The sequence below is a fragment of the Dryobates pubescens genome, chromosome 16 (genome assembly GCF_014839835.1).
Source record: "Dryobates pubescens isolate bDryPub1 chromosome 16, bDryPub1.pri, whole genome shotgun sequence".
NCBI classification, from domain to species: Eukaryota; Metazoa; Chordata; class Aves; order Piciformes; family Picidae; genus Dryobates; species Dryobates pubescens.
The window spans coordinates 22,261,312-22,284,003 of NC_071627.1; the positions used below are offsets into that span (position 1 = coordinate 22,261,312).

Genomic DNA, 22,692 nt, shown 5'->3' on the forward strand with positions numbered 1-22,692 from the left:
GCTCACTGCAGCCCAGGAAGGGCCCAGCCTGTCCTGCTCACAGATGGGCCGGGCTCCAGAGCTGAATTCTTTGGAGGGCTGGATAAAATCAGCTATAAATCTGGATTACATTTTATATCCAGACCTAATACGTTTTTTTCCCCCTCTTTCTAATTCTTGTAATGGCCTCAGGACTTGTGGATTGCTTTCAGGACCTCATTTCTGCAGCGTGCTCAGCGTTGCCAGCATCAGCTGTTCAAAGATTGTGAGATCACCTTAGAAAACATCTTCTCTCTGTTTATTTGCTGCTGGGGCGGGGGTGAGCCTCTGCAGTTTGCGTTTGAAACTCTGCTCTGCAAAAGGACTCAAAACTTGCCTGTAAATAAACAGAATAAAGGCCAGAACTCAGGTAAGAGGGAGGGACTTCAAGAATGAAAGGGAGCATTGCAGCTCTGCTAGAAACAGCTCAAGTGTTGGCAATCTTTAGCCCCTCATTTTCCCCAGGGTTTAGGGTTTGAGGTTGTGTTTTTTTTGTCATGTGAGGGTGTTACAAAGCTCATTCATTTCTTTGGACTTTTATGAAGACAAACTATAATAGCAGAAATGAGATTAAGCTTTGTCCTTGGGAAGGAATGTAATTAGTTGTCTTGGAGAAATTATTCCTGTCACTCTGTTTGCTTCCCCTGCAGACACACCACACCCCCCAAGTGGTAGGAGCGTTTTGCACATCTGAAAATAAACAGCCAGCATCTCCGGCACTGAAGTGTGTCATGTTGTTTCTCTGCACCCCTGAGCGGCAGCAGGATTTCACAGCCTTTCCCACCAGCAGCTCTTACGTGTCTGCTGCCTCTGCAGGCTTTTTGCCATCAATTCCTGTGAAGCCTCTGTCAGTTTCTGGGTTTAACACGTGGGTTTGAGGTGAGAAAGCAAGAGGGCTGAGTGGGACAGAGCTTCTGGGGTTTGTTTTCTTTGCTCTAATGGTGAAAGTGCCGCTGCTGGTGTGGTTGAGGCTTTATCTGCAGCTGAGGAGTGAGTGGTGGGTGGGTGTATGAGGTTGGGGGTCTGAGCTCGGGCGCGTGGCTGCTATCCGAGGAGCTGGTCAAGTGCTCAAGGGCTCTACTGCTCTGAGCCAGGGGACATTCATGTCCTATGGGTGATGGTCACTTCGGCAGTGCCCTGCAAAATCCAGTTTAGGAAGCACGGATTCAGCCTCCCTCTGTTTGGTTGGTTGGTTCATTTGTTTTCAGGATTCCCAGTTCAGGGATGTGCCCGGAGTGAGCAATGCTCCGTGCTGGGGCCCCACAGCTCCTGGCTGGTTTCTGGCAGCGAAGGCAGAAACTTCTGGTGCCATCCAAAGGGCTCCCTCTGCTGATTCCCTGCTCGGGTTTTCTCATCACCAGGAGAGGCCATCTCACGATTTGAAAAGTGCAGTTTATTTTACAGAGAAAGGGCTAAGGACAGAGGTAGGCAGGACCACCTCCTGCAGAAAGGAGCAACCTATGCATTTCCTCACGCAGCGGTATGGCTTTCAGCAAGGGACAGAGACTGCCCAGAGTACCCCAAGGCAGTCCCTGCACCCACTCATCTTGGGTGCTGAGCTCCCTTCACCCCTTGCCTTTCCAGAAGGAACTGAGGCAGAGGCCTGAGGACCTGTTTGCTGGATTTCCCTAGTTCAGAAGGAGTCCTGCATGGGATGGAGCACTGCCTGGAGAGGACATGCCCGTGGACTGCATCTGGCTCCCAGCACATCCCTGCCTGTGCCCAGGCTGCTCCAGGACTATGGCTGAGCATCACCCAGCACCTGCACTGCTGCTCCCTCTGCACTTTACATTACTCCTTAATTGATCCAAACGTGTCAAACAACAGGGAGCCAGTCCTACAATATTTACACGTCTGAGAAATATTTACCCACTACGAGAGCTCTGGGGATCAGAGGATGACAACTTTTGCTGAAGGGATTATCTGTCCTCCTACAGGGCACAGGAGCTGTTTGACCTCACACACAACCAGAGACGCCAGTTCAGGCAACAGAGGCACATAAATGCAGTGCTCCAAACACAGTCTTGCTGTACAGCAGCTCCTGCTCTGTAATGAAATCAAACTGGACCATTAACTGAGGAAAACATGAGCAAACTCATTTCAAAATCAGATTTCTTTTGTTCTTCATCTGGGCAAGCAGCTTGAGGCCATAACCCCTGAATGCCAGGTCCTCTGGAAGAGCGATGACGTCCTTCCAGGCAGCAGCTGCCATTTGTGATATTCATCTGGCATCGATTTTCTCTCAATAAATATTAGATGCCGTTTCCTTAACTGGGATGAAGTGCTCCTGCAGAAATGGCACTGAACAGCCAGGGGGGCTGCTGTGCCTCAGACTCCCCCCCACAGCTGTGCACAGCTCTGTGCCTAGGGGCAGAGCTCACACTTCTGTCCATAGGCACCTGTGCACACCCAGATGTGGAGTGCCTCTTCCCTGCAGAGATTTATGCTCCCCTGTGCATACACACAGGTCCCACACAGACATAGACACACAGAAACTGTATAGAGACAGGTGCACGCATGCACACAGACCCACAGGTACGTAAATATCTTCAAATGGCCATATGCTTGTGCAGAAGTATGCGTGTAGACTTCTATCTGAACAAGACAAGGGTACAGGGATGTACATTTATGTATGCAACCCATGGATGTGCACACTTGCATCCATGCCCACACACCACACACTGCTGTAGGCACATACACACACAGTACACACACTCTCACACACCCCCCTCTATACACGCACATGTACACCCTACACATGTGCACCCTTACCCCTATGCACACCCCCTCCTCTATACATACACACATACACCCACACCCCCATACATGCACACAAACATACACATATGTGCAACCCCCATGTATGTGCCTGCACACTCATACACGTGTGCAGGCACATACATGCACACCCCCGGTACACACAAACACACCCCCCTAAAGGCACACATACACATACACACATGCACACCCTCATGCACATGCACACACCCTCCACACACACCTAAACAAACATACAGGCCCTCGTACCCATGTACACCCCCCCATAGAACCCCCCGTATGTGCACAGTCCCAATACACGTGTGCGCACCCCCACGCCCCTAAACACACGTACATACGTGCACACCCCCCATACACACACAACCCCCCCCTACACCTCCCTCACTCCCACCCCTCCCCGCCCTGCAGCCCAGCAGGTCCCCGCACGGGGGCGCCCTCCGCCCGATGTAGCCCCGCCCCTTGACCACACCCCTGGGCCCCGCCCCCCCAGCCCCGCCCGCCCGCCCCGGCGCGGCCCGGCCCGGCCCCGGCGCGGGCGCTGCATGCGGGCGGCTAGCCCCGCTCCGCTCCGCTCCGCGCTCCCCGGGGCCCCCGGGCCGCCGAGGCCGCGCCGCGCCCGGGACATGCGGCCGCCCCCGCCGGCGAGGAGGCGATGAGGCTCCGCAGCGGCACGGCGCTCACGCTGCTGCTCGGCTGCCTGTGCGCCCTGCTCTCGCTCTCCTGGTACGGCGCCTTCGGCGGGCACAAAGGTAAGGGGGTCTTGGTGGCGGGCTCGAGCCGGGGGGTGCTCCGGGAGCCGGGCCAGGCTCCATTCCGGGGGTCCGGTGGGAGCCACAGCTGGGGGGATTCTGATCGGCAGCATCCTACTGGAGCCTCTGCGCTCCGAGCCCGGGATCCTGTACCCCCCAGCCCCCCAGCGGGAGCGTGACCTGTGGGGCCGTCGGGACGGGCGCACCCCTGCCAGGGGTGCCAGGAGGTGCGGGAGGTGCCAGGTCCGAGGATGTCTGCTCGCCCGTGGGGCGTGCTGCGGGGTGACGGGCGGGCTGTCGTCCGGGTCGGGCTGCGTTGGGTTTTGCTTCTGTGATGTGCTTCTTTGCACCCCCACGGTTATGGTGAAAAACCTTCGTGGGCGGTGGGAACCACGCAGGTTAAATCCTCGTGGGTAATGGTGCTGCTAGCAAAGGCGGGGGGGGGCCTGGACTGGGAGCGTCTGGGCAAACTGGAGGTGAGGGGACACCCGAGTAGCCCTGCCCTTCCCACGCTCCACACAGCTGTTACTGGGTTCACTAACTCAAGTGGCTGTGGGACTGGTGCGAGGGCTGCCAGCTTCAGCACTGTACCACCGAGTAGGTGGCTGAAAAGCAGGGGTGCAGGGCCCCCTCCCACTGATGCTGTGGAGAAGCCCCCAAAGGTGGTGCAGAGATGCTCGCTGCTGGTTTTCCTGACAACATACTAGTTGCTTTTCCCCATCCTGTTGTCCACTGGATTTACCCTCAACTGGAGGACAATTCTGCTACTCACTTCTGAATTGTCTGTCTTGTGTATGGGTGTGCAACCTCTTACGCCCGTGCCAGGCACTCAGCTCCGCCAGCTCTTGCAATTTTAGAGGTCATTCAAGGCAGGCAATCCAGCCAACCAGCCCTTGACCCTCTCTTCCTACTTGTCATAGAAGCATCTCTTTCTGCTACAGGTGAGAAGCAGCTTTTGCTGAGTGTAAGATGGGACTTGGTGGCTTTGCAGTCCCACGGCACACCATGCACAATCACAAGGTGCAGCTTGGCATGGTGCAAGGCTGGCATCAGTGCTTCTGTGGATAGAGAAGGTTGTTTTAATTCCTCTGGGTAGGATGACATGATCCCATTGTAGGTGCTGCTTCCCTGGCACCAAGACAGAAGCACCTGGGACATGCCATCTTCTGGCAGCTGCAGTTGCCTGATGACTCTGCTTGGTCTCCTCTGCCTCAGCCAAAGAGCTCTTTTCTTGTGTTTCTAGTGTGGTTTAAATCCTCCCCAGAGCTGCCTCCCCGCAGAGGCTTGGGTGACGAGTGCTTGTGACACAGGGTTACTGCTGGTGGTTTGCTTAGCTTCTGCTGGTGAGATTTTTATTTGGACTAAGTGTCTGCACAGTCAGGTGTTGTATGTGCTTTCAGCTAGAGATGCTAGACTGTGGTGAGTTGTGCAGGGGCAGAGGAGTGCTCTGAGAACTGCTTTCTTGTGGCTACTGCTGAGCAGCTGCTTTGCCTGTGGCTCCCTCCCGTAAGCGAAGTGAAATCAAGGAGTGGTGCTGCCTGGGCTCCGAGCACTCACTCCTGGTTTCTGAGCAGTCTGCGCTGTTTAGGCTGTGTTGTCCTTTGACTCAGCTTTCTTTTCAAACAAGTAGTTTTCCTTATTGCTCACTGAAGCGGCAGAACAATGACCTCAGGTACCACTGTCCCTGGTCCCTCTTGGTAGGACCTTCCCTGGATGCGCGTTTTCCTCTGACAGCAACAGCTTGTCACTTGCAAACGGCGATCATTGCAACAGGTCACCAGTAATACGGGTCAGGCTGTGTCAGCACAGCAGGTTTCCGGCTATTATGGTCATTTACGTACCAGGCTGTTATTCAGTACGGAGCTGGAGAAGACCTTGAGAGGTCACTGAGCCCATCTCCTGCCCCTACGCAGGGGCTATCACCGACCCCTTCCTGGCAGATGTTTGTGGCATTCACTCTTACAGAGCTCCGATGACAGAGATGCCTAAGCTCCCTGGGCAATCTGTTTGACATTTAGCAGCCCTGCCATTAGATTTTTATTACGATCTGAGCAGAAATGTCTTTTCCTTCAGTTTTGTTTCAAGATTGCTCTTTGTTTTCCAGTTACTGGGCACAGGCAGAATAATTCCTTCCTTCCTTCTTTGCAGGAGCCTGTTAGATATTTGAAAGTTGCTGCTAATATAGATTAAACCACGCTGGCTCCTTTGATCGTTCTTTTTAGGTCATGCATTCGTGGTCTGCAGTTGTTCTTGTTACTCTCTCTCTCTCTCATGGAGCATCATCCTTGCTGAAGAGTGATGCTTAACCCGCAGTACAGGACTGAAGTGATCCTGTTCCTGCATCCCAGCATGTCTGCTTTTTACTTTTGCCACATTGGACTTGTGTTTACGTTGTTCTAATCCCACCGATCCTTTGGGATTCTTCTCCAGAACTTTTCCTGCTTTTCATTCCTCCTCCTGTATTTACCTGGTTAATTTATTCTTACCAAATCATATTACCTCATGCTTGTCCTTCTTGAACTGTGTCCTCCTTTTTTCTTTTTTTTTTTCCCCTTCAGACAGCCTCTTCTCAAGGGTCAGAATTGTTTTGAATTCTGATCCTGTCCTACCGCATGCTTGCAGTCCTTCTCAGCTTGGTGTAGCCTTCAAAGCCAATCAGCATGGCAATCTCTGCCATCAGCTGAGTCATGGATGAAAATATTGAGTGGTATGAGATCTGGGATGGGTTCCCCTGGAACCCTCTTCAGTAAGGTTCTGCCAGTCTGTGCTCAAAGAACAAGTGATGATCTTCCCAGCAGTGGTGCACCCATCTTTAAGGGGCTCAGTCAAGCCCTGCATCCCTAGCTGGGTTGTGGGGATGTCCTGTGAGACACTATCAGAGGCCCTTCTGAAGTCTTTGTTTCTCCTCCCGCTCCTGGAAGTTCTGGTAACCTGTCACAGACAGAAATACATTAGGTTTTGTGAGATATGTTCCTGATAAAGAGAGGTGAGCTTTCGCTTACGTTCTTCTCCTCTTCCAAGCACTTCAGCTGAAGTTGATTATTTTCTAATTTCCTGGATCCTCTTCTTTATCCCCAGCCCCTTATTTTTCAAAGACAAGCTCTGTGTTTGCCAGTCCTCCGCAGCATCAGCCATCCCCTGTGAGTAGCTGGAGACAATTCCTGCTGATCCTCGTATCGCTGCATTCTGGGGAAGGCTGCAAGGTGTCTGCGTTGCCTCTGATGGAGAATAAAATGATATTAAAACACCTGTGAAGCATCACAGAGCCTGCTTGTCTTCCTGCTCTGTTTTGGGAGGACAAAACAATTAGCTGAAAGAAAACAAACCAGGTCAAACCGGATCTAGAGCTGCTTTCCTGTGACCAAGGCAGGGTTTGTTTACCCACTTAAAGGTGTTTTGCTGTGCTGTGGTTATTAGTAAGGTTTTGACCTCATGGTCTGCAAAAACAGACTCTGTCTCTTTCCAATTATAAATGAGGTTTGAAATAGTCTGCTGGAGTAGGAAGAGAAGGGCAGCCTCAAATAGCACAACCAGTCACCCAGGCAGCTGATGTCCAGCATCACAAGGGGGCTTGGAGGTGGACCATGTGCTGTGCATCATGGTGGTGGGTGTCTTGGCCAAAGCTTGACATTGTTTCTGTGCTGATTTTAGATTTAAGTACGGTTTAACTTCCAAAACCCAACAGCTGCTTTGGAAGAAGCTTTCCTGTAACTTGCTATCATGAAGTCAACCTGCAGGGATTAACTGTGGAGGGGGACCTGCAGTTGGATCAAGCCTTTGGAAGGCATGGGTGGGCTCAGGCATTAGTGTGCCCGAAGTGGGAATTTACTTAGGGCTCAGTAATACTGAGAAGCCTTCACAACTTTAGGTAAGTCACAGGTGCAGATGGGAAGAAGGTGACCAGTTAAACCCATCTGGGTTTTTGCTTTCCACTGATGAAAACACTTCTGTCCTCATCCATAGTGTTCTCATCTTGATTGACTGACCAGCCACATACCATCTTTACAGCCCTGCTTTTTGCCCTTCTCAGCCTACCCTAGAACCAATAATGCTGCAGTACATTTAGGGTTTAAGTGTTTAGATTGTTTGCTTGTTTTTCTTTTTAATATAAAATTCTAAGCTTTGTGCCAGCCTTTTAGAAGACCTCTAACATGCTGCCCCTTAGAAATGCTGCAGTTTGAGACTGGGATTGCGCCTCCAGCATACGGCTGTGTGGCTTGGGATGAGCTCTGTACCCACACTGCCTTTGCATGCTTCCCCCAACAGTTGGTTTTTTTTCCCCTCAGATTTTAATGATTTATGGTCACCTAGTGCCAGCCAGATTCAGTATTCCACTGTCAAACCACAACTGCAGGCACCTCCATATCCATAGATTTGCCTGCAAAGCTGGAAGCTCTTTCCATAGCAGCCTCACACCTGCACATCTGTTTTGAGCGTGCTGTATTTTAGATGCTCACCCCATGGGAGCTCTTCTTCCCCTGGGCACTGTGGAAGAGCTTCAGAGCAGATGTGCTACTTGAAGGACTCACTCCAGGGTGGGTATCTTGGTCCAGGTCTGAGTGTGGGGTCTCACAGAGATGGTGGGGAAGTGGATGCTGGTGTGTTGTCGACCGTGGGGCATTGACTGCAGCGTGGGTGTTGCTCTGGTGCCTGTTGCAGCAGGGCAGGCTCAGGCAGCATCTCTGTAAAGAAATGTTGCTTGTTTGGTGCTGTGCATGGTGGGATGCTCCTCTCGCTCAGGGTGTCCTTTGTGGGAAGCAGACTTTGTCCCAGAGGGAAGTTCCTGTGAGCATGTTTACAAAGTCTCCTTGTATAATGCATAAAAGCCGTGAACGCTAATCCGCTCTAGAAGCGGCAGAGTCAGAGCTGGTGACGCTGCTAAACATGAGCCATGCCCTGCAGCACGGGGGAGGTCCTGATGCTTTGTCATTTCTGTGACCTGCACCAGCTTGACTTCAAGTTTTTTGTAGTTTCTTTGGGGTCTTGCACCCAGGCTTCAGCTGGACCACTGCAAATAAAGCTCTGGTCTGAGCTGGGCTCACTTCACTGCAAGCCTTGGAAGCATTTACAAGGAGGAGAGATGCCAGCAACAGAGCCAGCGTGTGCTTCTGATGGCTGAAGAGGTACAGGCAGAGACCTGGTTGAGGAACAACAGAGTTTAGAAGTCTGTCATTAAAATGCATGATGAATGAAAAGGTCTGCAGGAGCCTTTCTGAGAGCCTTTCCCTGTGTGGTGCTCAGCATGTGTTGTGTGGAATTGGTGGCCGGGATGCAGCGGCACTTGTAAAATTATCCTGCATGTGATTTGACCAAATTTCAGCTCAAGTGCAAGAGACACCACACAGTCTGTTGTTATGTGTTTATCAGATTAAATTGCCTGGAGACACCCCCATTTTTGGTTCTCTTTCTTTGCTGGTTTCGTTGGGCCTTTGAGCTGGGCTCTTGGCTTGTCCTGCATGTGCACTTGTCCACGTCCCATCCCTGCTCTAGCGGTGAGAACTGCAGATTAGTGATGGAATTGAAGTCGCTGGAAGCACAGACTTGATTCAGGTCTCTGCCATGCCATATCCCTCTCATTCTCAGGAAAGTCAGTTGGCTGATTTCATGCCTCAGTTCCCATCTGCTCTCTGGGGACAGTGACATCTCTTGTCACAGGGGTTTGGAGAACACAGCTGCGTTTGTGTGACAGCAGGGTCTGTGTCAGTGCATAGGAAAGGAGCAGGCAGAGCAGGTTAACATACAGACACCCAATTACATCAAGTACCTCTCTTGGTTTACATCTGTTACAGAACAAAGCCCTTTCTCATTTGTGATTCCCTTTGATTCATCTAAAACAAATCATTGACTTGTTCTTATATCCTGGATGTTCATTGATTATTCACTTAGTGTTTAATGTAAAACACATCTATAGCTGGCTAGTTTAAGTGAAGCTGTCAGACATCTCTAGAAAGCTTTGAAACCTGCTAAGTGATGGAGAAATTGCTTTGGTGATAGATTGGGCAAGGCTGCTAGCAGGCTGCTGCAAGTAGGCTAGGGTTATCCGTGGTTCTTCTTGTTCACAGAACCCAAACCAGTCCCCAGAGTACCAATTTCTCCTATGTATATCCATCCTGAGTGAGCTGGCTCACAATGGGCATCCACAGCCACCCAGCACTGTGCAGGAAGCCTCTGCAGAGGTGGGGCTGAGCCAGCTGTCTATAAGTATTTGGAGACAAAGCTTTTTGTTCCACATAAAGATCTTCCATATCATTATCGTGCCAATTCTGATGCTGACAGTTTGTTGCTCATGAGACAAAGCCCAGGAGATGGGTGAGGCTTGGTGGTGAAGAGGGCTGCCAGGGGCGCAGGAGCCACTGGTCAAATTAAAGGATTATGGAAGCTATTAAAATAAAGAAAGGGCTTCAGCAGGGGCTGGCAGGTTAATGCTGTTAGGAGGAGGGGCCTTTCAGGGACTGCTGATCACACATCTGCTTAACAGCTTCCTGATTCCGGGCGAGGACTGTTGCCTTTGATGGAGGAAAATGCATTTTTTTTTCCTGCCTTCTTAATCTGAATTGAAGTGTCAAAGGCTTTTCAGTCAGTGATGCCTTTTTGGTTTGTTTTTGAGACCCCATCAGGCTTCTCTTGCAAGGTCAGATGTTAGTTTATAATCTTCTCTTTCTGTGTTAATTGTGGCAGTGGCCACTTCCCCTTCTGTTTTTTTTTGTCCTGGTGTCAAGTCACATTCGAGTCTCCACGATCCATGCATTAGTGTGGACACATCTGTGATGCACAGGGACAGCTTCATAACTCCATCATCTCTCCTGCCTGCCCCTGCCTTGGAGTGACCGTGCTGAGAGTTGAATATTCCTGGCCTCTTGCTCAATGTACAGGATGCAGACTTAACCTAAAGGTTAATCTGGATTTCTAAGCAACTAGACACACCTATGCAAGGCATTTTCATTTCTGCTTATGTGAAAGTGGGCAGCAGTAGCATCAAAATGTAAATTGTTAGGCTTTAAAGAAGCTTCAGTGCAAAGATTTATCTCCTCCTGTCTTTTAGTTTCATCATGAGCTTCATTGCATTGCAGTGTCCCTTCACTTGTAATTATAATTCTTGCACTGGTGGTTTAGGACTGGTTGGCAGTGGGATAAGTGCTGAACTCAGGGAAGAGCATGGTGTTGGCTTGTGTCAGCACCACTACCTGGTCCATACCTACTCCTCAAGGAGCTTTTACACCACCCTGACCACATTTTCCAGTCTGCCTTGGAGTGCACAGGGTTTTCTCTTCTCCCTGTGCTGGTGAGAGCTTTCTGGAAATAAGGTTTAATCTGGAGACTCTATTTTGTCACTTGCTGCTTCTGTGTGCACTGTTGCAAGTCCTCAATGTACTGTCACTGCTCCAAGGAATTTCATGGCTTAGAGAGGAGGCTTCTGGTTCCCAAAAAGCTGTGTAGCCTTCAGAAGCCCCTGGAAATAATCACAGGAACACTTCCAATACTGATCTGCGAGCCGCCTCAGAGATATGCAAGAGCACTGCGTGCTTGTATAGCCTGAAAGCATCACGGCAGCACTAACCCTGCCAGTACCAGAACTTCATCCAGAAGAAGCTGGAAAAGTTTTCTGCATGAGGACTGAATTGCTGTGTTCCTCCCCAGATGATGGATGCTCAGGAAGGCAGGGCTGCTATGTAGTGTCCCTATGGCATGTCCCCATGCTGGATTTGAAAAGCAAGAACAGTACCTGACTGTGTGGGCTACCTGGTGGATGGATGGACCTGGATGGTGTTGGAGACTCTCAGTCTCCACCGCTGCCACAGACAACTACCTGTCAAATGAATTATGCAGTTAATGCTGGTGAAAGCAGTGTGGTGGTCTCCTGTCCCTCATCTCTACACCCAGACTGTGATCTTCTAGGTTTATTTGATCTTGTCTTTCATATTTTAACTATTCCTTTTTCATGCCATCTCTCATTGTGCTCTCTATGGAGATGGCTTTGATGTCTTTTCCCTTTGTCTTCCATTTCCCTTGGTTTCCTCCCTTACATCTTCCTTTGAAGTTGCAGGAAATGACCAGGATGGACATCTTCCCACACATCTCTCCATCTCTTGATCTTGTCCAGTTCAAGTGTCTGCCGTCTGAGGCACTTTGCCAGACGCTCACCTAATAGCATGGCTTTGATAACTCCAAGCAACGATTTTGGGCAGAAGCTGGTAAAAGTTAGGCTGCACAGGGAGGAGGTGGTGCTGTCTTTGCCCTGGGTCTCAAGAGGCACTCCAAGTCCCTCCCAGTCCCAGGAGTGATGTCGAGGCAGGGCACAGCCCCCTGGGCCAAACCCTCCCAATTCCAGCGTGGGGACACACCACCAGGGTGCTTGCACTGGCAACTCGACAGGCAGCAGGAGCTCATCCCAAGTCCCACGGTTGGAGCTTCAACAGAACTGCAGGCAAAACCAGAGCCATGTTTGAAAGCAGATTAACTTGCTGACTTTGAGGAGCGAGAGGTATTTAGAAAAAGGACTGGAAATGCAAATCCTGGCTGAGCAGAGGCTCTGTCATTTGATGGCTCAACTTCTCTGCGCTGTGGTGCCAGTGGTTCCGCATGAAATATGTATTTTCCCTGAGCGAAAGAGCTGACCTGGGTGGGGAAAGTAAGGACCCAGAGTGGTGGATGAGCATAATGAGGACATGGGCTGTGGGATGGCTCTGTATAGATCAGTTTGTGTTGCGTTAATGTCTGGTTCCACCCTGTCTGTCTGTTTTATTAGATTAATTTATTGCTTTCTGAAAGTGCCTCTCCAGTGAGCTAAAATATCTATTTACTGGAAGTATTTGGTTACCACGAAAAAGTGTATTTGGCTTGTGTCTAGCAAATATTAACTACTTTCTTCTTCTTCTTTTGCAGTTTAATTGTCTGTTTATCTTGGCTATCGATTGCTAAAGGCCTTGGTAATTATTTGCTGATTTTGGAAGTAATGATTTTAAAGGCTCGGATTACTTTTGTAATATTAATCATTACCTCGGTGTGCTTGGCTCAAAGGATGGGATCTCTCCAGCGGCTCCAGTTGCAATGTGGACATTTACTGTCTGAAACTATGCTGCCCTCTTAAAATAACAAAATCGTTGCTGGTGTTTTGCTCCTGACACTGAGCAGATACTTGCGGAGACGCGAACCTGGCAGTCGCAGTCAGCTCACAAATCTGCCGTCGTGCTCGGCAGGAGGAGCGGCCAGGTTCTGGAGGCAAAGGAAAAGATAATTTTGTTTGCTTTCTGCAGGGCTAACTCTCTTGCTGAATTGATTTCGTGCCGTACTGGTCTTGACTCGGTGCAGTGCTGGTGGGGCAATGGGCTGCCCCTCTCCGGTGGCGCCCCGGCAGCCTGGCTTTGTGGCGAGGAGCGGTGCCCCCCGAGGGTGTGAGGCTTGCTGGTGAGCGTGCTGCCATACAGCGGCACATCTTGCTTCGGGGGAAGGTGAGAAATTGGAAAGTCTCTGCTGGGAGCTGAGTAATTGGCACCTGCTATTATTGTGTCCCACCTCCCTCTTTTAATAACTTGTTTATGAAGATACCTCTCCTACAGAGCTCGTTACGCAGCCGTAAAGCAGAGCTCTGCTGTGCAACGCAGGCATTGCCAGCCACGGCAGGGCTGGCTACCTGCTCCTTCTCTCTCTGCGAGGAGCGGGGATGGGCTTTGTGTCGTCCGGGCATCTTTACTCACTGCTGGCTGCCCGCGGGGACTTGAGCCGTGTCCTTGCCATACTTGGAAGAAGATGTAATTCTTCCATTACTACAAGACCTGGGAGGCAGGCAGAGCGGCTGGGAGGGGAATGTTGTTGACTTGTTGTTTTAGGCCTTGAAGCAAGGGATTGTGTTGGCTGTTTGAGCGATGTTGGCTTTCCCTCCGCCGGAGCTTGCACAGTGACTTATATTATCAGAGAGCAGGAAATGCGACATTCAGCGAACGCCCCTGGGGTCTGTGGTGCAGTGAATCCCACTTCTTTCTCTTGCATCAAGTGATTTGTTTAATTGGTTTTAACAGTTTCATCCTTCTTCTTTCATTAGTGGATCGTGGCACACAAAGGAAGCTGGGTGCATTGTTGGATTCTGCCCTGGGTAGTTTGATGACTAAGTCTTGCTGAGCTTCATCTCTGTGCAGGTGCAGCGGTGCATCTCCTGCAGGGGATGCGGTGGGAAGAGCATCTCCTCCTCCCAAACACACACGTGGCGAAGCAAGAGGAGGAGGAGAGGGCAAAATCACATCCATGACAATTGTTCTCTGATTCTTTTCATCACCTTTATGGAACCAAACAAAAAAGATCAAAGGAGCCTCAGAAAAGAGGGCACTGCAGCCAGGCTGGCAGGGATGTAATCGCTTTTCTTCCTACCAAGGTATAAAGATAATTCCAGTCGGGATTGAAACGGCGGATGGCAAATAATTCTTGAACAATCCGCTTATGGTGCTCCAGGATGCGAATGAAAACCACTAATGGGATAAAGAAGGATCTAGATAATTATCTTGGCTGCATTAAATCCTGTTCTTTCAGGAGAGCATTCTTGTGTGGACTCTGATTTCACGTGTCTCCAACGCTAAAGCTGACAGGACGCTTTCAGAAGTTCGCTGACTCCAAACCAGCCCTCACCGTTTGGTACCTGGTTGGTCCTAGTAAAGCTGATTCTTGGCCTCTGCTATCCTGTTTCCTTTTATCCCTCTGCTCACAGGGGGTTAAAGCTGCGACACGTGTTCTCTTCAGGGCAGATCCGAGATCTCCTTCATGCTTTTTTCATTTGGCTCACTGTTTTGGGAGACTTCCTGAGGTGGTGTTGGCTTTTTCCCCCTTTCACAGCTGGTAGTGCTGTTGGTTGAAGCCTAGGAGAAGAGCTGCCTGCAATACTAAGGTATGCAGGATATTTTTTAATTCAATCTATTTTTCACCCCCCGCAAGAGCTCTGCCTGGCAGTGCGGGGGATGGCACTGTGCTCCAAAACAAATCCAGTTGGACAGCCAGTTAATGAGGCTCTTGTTGTAGGCTCTTTGCAGCCTTTGTCTTTGAACCTAATGGATGCTCCACAGATGAAGTTGGGGATGGCAGGAAGAGAAAGGAACAGTTTTGTCTTGACAGCCACCGTGACATTTGGATGGGGTTGGATCAGCTAACAACATTCAAAGATCTGTGTTACAGGATCTTTGTTCTCCATGACCTCATGGTCCAAGGAAATCTGCTATTTGAAGGTGTGGATGGCAGAAATGCACTTCTAAGAAGCATCTGGTTCTTCGTCATCCCCCATTAGCTGCAGGCAGCTGCATTTACCAGCTGTCAGGGAGTTGTTTCTCTCCAGCCTCACACTAAGCGAAGTGAGGCATGCCTGAACCAGCTGCAGCGTCCTTCGCTGAGCCAGGTTCTGCATCCTGCAATGGGAGCCAGGTCTGGGGACTTCACCTGAGATGGCTGCCCAGGAGATGTCCTCCAGCTGGAAGAGGAGGATGGGCAGTCAGTATCATCCCTTTGCACACCATAGCACAGATGCTGTGCAAGGCATTGCCAGGGAAACACTCCATCATGCGCTGCATGGAGAGTGCCCAAATGTAGTTTCTCAGCAGTAGACCCTCTTGAATGACAAGATTCCCATCTTTTCTTGCTGGCAGAGCAGTACAGTTAAGGTTCAGATGTCTTTTGGGAGTACAGGAGAGTTTCCTTGCCTTTAATGAGAAGTCAAAGAACTTTAACAGCAATGCTTGGGGCAGGCTTTTGCCCTTCAACTGCCAGTGTTCTGCAAGAGGAGTCTGGTGAAGTCTGACAGCTGACCTCTAAAAATCAATCAATTGCTGTGTATGGCAAGATATCCATCTTATCTCCAAGAACACCAGCCCTCCTACATGCTCTTGACTTCCATGGAGATCTCAATGAGGATTTCTATCTGGTTCTTGAAATCATTGCATGCCCTTTGAATGAACCACTCGCTAAGAAAGCTCATTGCTTGCTCCTCGTTTAAGGTGCCTGGTTAGCTGAGCTGCTAGTTGAAGTCTCCTTTCCTCAACTCTACTCTCTGTGATGAAGTGGTACCTGGAGCTGTTGTGCCAGGTGTTACCTGGATAGAGCACCTATCTCCTGCTTGAGTGAGTTGTACCCAGAGAGGAACTGTGTTTTTCTGGATGTCTGCTGAGCTCTCTGTGTGTGCATTGTTCAAGTCACTGGAGGAAGGCAGAGATTTCCCATCTCTGGAAAGCTGTCAAAGCAGCAGCAGACCACTTAGCCTGAGTGCTGTTGTCTGGGTTGTAGTTCATAACTTCTGAAATGCAGGTCAAGAAGTATTGCTGTAATCATTAAAGGTCAGGCAAAATGATGGCCTTAAGCCCTTCATTGCCGCTGTGGGCATCAAAGGAGATGCTTTACTTCTGGGATTGAAGCTTCAAGCACCCATCTGCTGTTCCAGAAGACTGGTTCTTAAAGATTTCAATCCAAAGGTGGTCATTTCTGCAGCTACCTCACGACCCCACAGCGCTCAGAAGTCCCAGCTGAGAGCAGAATCCTCTCTAGTGTACCCGGAACATGCTGAGTGCATGGAGAAGCCTTGCACATAGCTTCACCAGGAAAGGCTGGGCTAGGAGGTCCATGTAAGTCAGGCAGTCATTTACCCATCAGCATAATCTCACAGGTAATTAGTGACAGAACAAGAGGGAATGGCCTCAAGCCATGACTGGGTAGTTTTAGACTGCACATTAGGATAAAGTTTTTCCCAGCAAGAGTGGTCAGGCAGTGGAATGTGCTGCCCAGGGAGGGGGTTGAGTCCCCAACCCTGGATGAGTTTAAAGGTCATTTGGATGTGGTTTGGGGATATGTTTTAGGGGTGAACCTTGTAGAGTAGGGCTATAGGTTGGACTTGGTGATCCTGAAGGTCTTTTCCAACCTGAATGTTTCTGTAACAAAGAGTGCTGCAGTGCTGGGGATGAGCGTGAGGGTCATTTGCATCAGACTTAGGGATTTGGCAGAGCAGGAAAGGGAAAGATGTTGGCAAGAGGGACTCATGGGTGGGCAAAATTTGCATTGCCAAATGGTGCAGGAAAGGTCAAGGACTTCTCGTGCCTGCTGGTGCGTGGCACGGCGCTCAGGTGAGCTGTGCATTCATTGGTACCTGCGCGCTTGTTTAGTTTGGCTTCCAGGAGAAGTCCTTATCCCATCTCCTGCTGCCAGCTTCCTCTTAGCTGCCCTCTTTCCTTCCACTCTGCCTACATTTCTTGCTGTGATTGCAATTATTAACACCATTTCTTTCGCCCTTCAACTACTCCACTGCATGTGCCCTGTTTAAGCAGCTGTCGCTCCCCAAGTTCGTTCTGCTGGTAGGTGAAGAGCCCATCCCTGTGCATACAACTTGTTGAGAGCATTTCAGGGCTCTTGAGGACAGGCAGCTATGTGAGTGTAAAATTGCCATTGGATCTTATCTTATGGAAGGTTTTGATTGCAGTTGGTGAAATAATGATCTGCTTATTAATGCAGAGGAACAAGAGGAAGCTGCCGAGGGTAACAAGGGGAGAGGAGGAAAAGCTTTCCAGAGCATATCCTTTTAGTTTTTTCTTTTCTTTTTTTCTTGGTGAAATTGAAGCAGCCTAAAACAAGAGGCATATTCTCCTCTTGGTTACATCAGTGTGCATCTGGAAGAACCTCATTAAAATAATTTAATTTCTTTTGCTGGTGTCGCAGAGAAGGAAGTCCTGGGTGGCAGGGAAGCTCAGGCTTGCTGGGCTCGGTCCAAATTCAGGCTGGGAGAGAGGCAAGTTGAGCTGTTCAATTTAGTACTCCCTCATTTTTACCTCTGCAGTATTAAGCTTGGAGAGTAAGTAGAAAACATTTTAAATCCCTTTATTCATTGCTGCAGTGTCCAAACTGAATTAACTCTCCTCCGAAGGAAGCCTGCGCTATAGGAAACATCTGCCGTGGTCCAAATTGCGTTTGAGGTCGGGATTAAAATGTATGTAACTGTTGAGTGCTGAGCAATGAATACACAAATCCTGCTCTTTGCCAGCAGTTGTTTTGCAAGAGGTGATTTGTACGCTTCCCCTGTACCTGGGCGGCTGCACAAACGTGTGGCTGGAGTGGAACCAGCACAATGTGTCTCCAGAAATAATGATGATAAGGGGAAGCAGCCTGCTAGAGCCTCAAACAGTGCCTTACTTCAAGCTTTAGGTTGGTTGGTTGGCTGGTTGGTTTGTGCTCTCTTCTGCCAGGCAACCTGTGACAGAACGAGAGGACACAGCCTCAAGCTGTGCCAGGGGAGGTTTAGGCTGGATGTTAGGAAGAAGTTCTTCACAGAAAGAGATATTTGCCATTGGGATGTGCTGCCCAGGGGTTGGAACTGCATGATCCTTCCAACCCTAACAATTCTATGATTCTATGAGTTGACAGCACACAGTAATTTGGAAACTAATGCAAGCCCTCCTGGTCAGAAATAGACACAGATATCTTCAAAGGAACTCAGTGACTCCTTGTGACTTAAATAAATGTGTTTGGTTTAGAAGATACCTTAGCCTTAGAATGTAGTTGATTGGGGGTTTTTTGGTTATTAAACTAAGTGACAGAAAGAGAGATTGGCCACTGGAATGTGTGGGAAGAGACTGGATGAGGCACTTGGTGCCATGGTTTAGTTGATTAGATGCTGTTGGGGGATAGGTTGGACTAAATTATCTCAAGGGTCTTTTCCAACCTGGTCAATTCTGTAAATTCTCCTACAAACAGTGCTTCTGGAGTGTACCAGTAGCTGGTGTGAGGATGCCACTGCCTTCACACTGCATCTGTGTCAGGGGCCAATGTTTACATGCAGTGTCTGCTCCATGATGTGCTTGTTCTGCTCTTGGCTTCTCTCAGAGAAAGTACCAACAGCTTTTAGAGCTCTTCTAGATGTCGTCATTACAGATTGGTTTTAATTGTGAAAAGAGCTTTTGAAAAGCTGGAACAAGTCTCAAGTATAGCCAGGGCAGGGAGAGGCTGGGGGCTCTGCAGTGCTCGATGAGCTTTCAGTCTGATGAATTCAGAAAAACTGAAGCTCTCATTTTATGGAGTATTGTCTGAGGACCAGGACTCCTGGGGTGTGCTGGAGTGCCTTGGCTTCCTTCTGGCTTCTTTTAGGTAAAGACTATTCAAGTTTGAAAAAATTGTTCAAGCTCTCTAAATTATGTCCTTAAAAGTTCAGAGGGAATTGTTGAGGTAATTGCAAAATAAACTGAGTGAGTGACAGAAATGAGCGAGGTAGAAGCTTGAGCAGGGCTCCATGGTGTGTGCTAATGCCATACTTCTTGTGCACAGTGGCAAATATTGGTACCAGATGCATTTCAGAGGTTAGTTGTATGATACTGCCAAATTCCTGGTGGTTTAATAGACATTTTGGTTCAGAGTGACAGCTCCCCAGGCCCTAAAGCAGCAGGGTGAGGGTGGTGGCACTGGACCGCTAGATGTGGAAGTGGATTGATGCAAAAGCAAACTTTTGGATATTATTCAGCTCATTTCAGAGGTGGGAAATTAAGGCACAGGATAGGTTCCCAACCTGCAAGGTGCATAAATCCCTTTGGAGCCTCCCTCTGACCATTGTTCCTGCAGCCCCTCAAAGACAGAAACCGTGCCTGCAGAGGGATGGGTTTGCATTTCTCTGCTGGCACAGCTGTAAGTAGAGGAATGACATTTATTGGGTTGGTCTGCAGGAGGTCTGTGCTTGTACTGGGCTGGAAAGTCTGCAAGGCGCAGAGTGGGACCTCGAGTGCTTCAGTAGCTGCTGTAAGGACGTCCAGAGAAAGCACCCAAGCTCCAGCATCTCACCCCACTCATGCAACCAGAGGATTGTTTTGGTTGAAAGAGACATTAAAGATCACCCAGTGCAACCATTAGCCCAGCACTGCCAGGTCACCTTTAAACCATGTCCCTCAGCACCATATCTACGCAGCTTTTCAATGCCTCCAGGAACGGGCAGGCTTCCACTTCCCTGGGCAGCCTGCTCCAGGGCTTCACAACCCTTTCAGGGAAGAAACCGTTCCTCATATCCAACCTCAGTCTCCCCTGGTGTAACTTCAGGCCATTTCCTCAGCTGTATGTTCTCCAGCAAGACTCCAGTACTAGACAGAACACATGCGTGGGGAGGCAGACAGTGCCAAAGCAGCTGCAGGGAAGCAGCACTTGGCTGCCAGCTTGCTCAGAAGTTGAGTTGGGTGGATTGATTCTGCTGCTGTGGAAACCCAGGAGGATGAAGGGGCAGGAGGACAGGGGCTGTAGATCATGCCAGAGTCTGCTGTCAGTGCAGAAGAAAGAGGGAGATTTTTATGGTTTGTGGTGCCTCCTTTCCTACTTGGGAAGAAGCTTCCTTTTTATGTGCCTGTCTAAATGCTTTATAGCCCAAGTGCTGTGGCTTGGAAACTGATGGTGAATTTTTGGCCATGCACAACCAATGTCTTCAAGTTCCTGAAGATCCTGCTCTCAGTTTGTGATGTGGGTTTCCTCCTGCATTTAAATGAGTAATTTTATATAACTTCTGAATATTGGCAGGCTTGCAGTCAGGTTCTCCCCTTTTTATTCCTTCTATTCAGGCTTGGTTTTTCAAAGGGACAGAAGCTATGTCCTTCTCCTCAACAGGTTTCAAACTCCTGGTGTCACTTTAGCCCAGTTGGAACATGGTATGGAAATCTCAGAAGTGATATAAAATTCCCCAGGTGCTTTTGAAGGTACTCAGGAGGGCAGGAGAGAGAAGGTCTGTAGATGGCTCTGGTGGAGAACAGTATGCCCTCCATCAGGCATAGCTGAGTCTGTACAGTAGGTGCTATCTTCATAAAGTGCCAGCCACAAGAAGTGCTTCAGTCAAAGCTTCAGGTTGAGTATGAGTTGCCCAAATGCTGTGTACCTCCCCAGGGAAGGATGTGGTGCAGCAGCCGTGGCCGCCACTGTTCTCTGAGCCCAGTCTAACACCTCAGGAAATCCCTCAGCAAGCCCTGCCAAGTGCAGAAAATAAACAAGACCAGGGTGGTTCTTCCCCTCTCACACCTCCAGCAAGGGTTAGAGGTAAACACAGAAAGAAAATCCTGGGGTTTGGGGGATTTTTTAGTAACACCCCTATCCATTTTGGTATTACTGCCTATGGCTAATGCCTCATCTCTAATTTTCCTTGCTCTGACTGCTTTGTTTTCCTTCATTGCAATCAAGATAATGCCCTACAATATTGCACTAAGAATTTCAGCTATTCAATTACCTTTCAGAAGTTGACTTAATTGGCTCTCTAAGCGATAGCTCTCTATTGTGTGCAATCAGCACGACTCAAGGAGGGAGCAGGAAGAGGATAAGGACTTTGTTTCTAATCAATAAATAAAGGTCTTTGAAATAATGCTGCTTGCAGTTTGTATCCCTGGTTAAATTACACCGAAGATGATAGTCTGTGTGTTCCTTGCTACAGCAGATAATAAGCCTTTGCTATCAGCAAGCATGTGGGCTCTTACAATTTGTGTTCCCAGCAAATCCAATTCTCCCCTCAGATTCTTCCCCCCACCCTCAAAGTGTTAGAGAAAAAAACAATAAAAACATAGAAAAGCCAAACCAAAAGTGCTGCAGAGCTTGGCACAGATGGTTTGGGAAGGTCTCACACGTAATGACTAATCATTTCTTTTGCACCTCATGAAGTATGCAGATGAATGTGATACCTGGTGATAAATAATGCAAAAGGGAGATGCAAGGCGAGGGGAGGTTAGAGATGGGATAAATATATGGTAAACCTACTTAAAAGAAATAGGCAAACCCCAAAGCTCTCCTTCATGATCCACAGAAACAGGACATAGGGCAACAGACATCAACTACAGCACAGGAGGTTCCACCTCGACGTGGCACTTGAAGCCATGGTTTAGTTAGTCATGAGGTGTTGGGTGACAGGTTGGACTTGATGATCTCTGAGGTCTTTTCCAACCATATTGATTCTATGAGGAAGAACTTCTTCACTGTGAGGGTCACAGAGCACTGGGACAGGCTCCCCAGAGAGGTTGTGGAGTTTCCTTCTCTGGAGACATTCAAGAACCATCTGTGTGTGTTCCTGTGTGACTTGTGCTGGATTCTATTGTCCTGCTCTGGCAGGGGGCTTGGACTCAACGATCTCCCTTCCAACCCCTAACATCCTGTGAGCCTGTGAACAGCTGCACCTTGGTGCAGTGCTTGAGCCCAAGAGACTCTGGGCCAGCAGGTTTTCTAGAGTTTGAAGTCAGGGTTTGGCCAAACCTACAGATCTTAGGAGCTGTCACCTTTGCACAGCTCTGTGGCAGCTCAGGTCATCACTCAGCCTGTTCCTGCCTTGGTTGAGGCAGCAGGAAAACCTTACCAAGCAAAAGTTTTTTAGACATACTTCTTTCCCCCACCACCCTTAGATACAGTGGTGTAAGAGTGATTGACTACTCCATACTCATTTTTTTTTAAGGCTAAAATTACTAACCATAATTAAAGATTTAGTCCTAATTGAAAACATTTTGTATCCAGAAAGGTCTAAGTTGTAAGAGGCACAAGACTGGAAGCCACCCTCAGTCCCCTTACACAGGCAGTGTTGCCACTGCCTGGGACAATTCCAGCTCCTGTCACCACAGTCTCCTCCCCAAATCCATCCCCTTCCCATCCACGGGGGTAGGTGAGAACTGCAGAAGCAGAGCTGAATAGAGCCACAGGTTTTAGTGTTTAAACATCTGACGTGCTCCTGGGCATGGTGCATGTCGCTCTTCTCCATTTCCAACACCTTCTGCACCTGTAGGGAGTTTCTTGGTTTAAGGGAGCAACCAAGGGATGTTTTTTTTTGCAAGGATTGTCTAGCTCAGACCAAGCTGGGATGTAACTGATTCAAGATGCTGCTGCTTAGTTCCCTGCCCCATCCTGGTAAAAGATAGATGATCTCCTTTCAGTGTGATGTTCTTGCTGCAGGAGGGAGAACGGCAGTGATCCAGATTTATAATCCTGCACCGGAGAGCAGCTTTAAGACCATTTCACATGTCAGCTTGTAGGAGTTTTGTGAAAACTGTGGAGGTAGGATGAGCCTGCCCTTTTATCAGCTAGAAATAGTGATGCTACAGTGTCCTGGCCCAGCTCAGAGCTAAGTAGGTCCATAAATTACCAGCAGCCTTCTCTTGGCAGCCGCTGGCTGGTGTCAGGCGCCTTCGTGCCCAGCCACCCCGAC

The 22,692-nt window shown here is 49.2% G+C and overlaps 1 protein-coding gene across 1 annotated transcript in view; it reads left to right on the plus strand.

The window, feature by feature from the left end:
- The first annotated feature begins 3,306 nt into the window (after window positions 1-3,306).
- Window positions 3,307-22,692, plus strand: part of MGAT4B (alpha-1,3-mannosyl-glycoprotein 4-beta-N-acetylglucosaminyltransferase B) — a 55,470-nt gene continuing 36,084 nt past the window's right edge. The window contains exon 1 of the mRNA XM_054168239.1: window positions 3,307-3,545. Coding sequence (XP_054024214.1) covers window positions 3,449-3,545 — 97 coding nt within the window. The 5' untranslated portion in view covers window positions 3,307-3,448. The remainder of the gene's footprint in view (window positions 3,546-22,692) is intronic.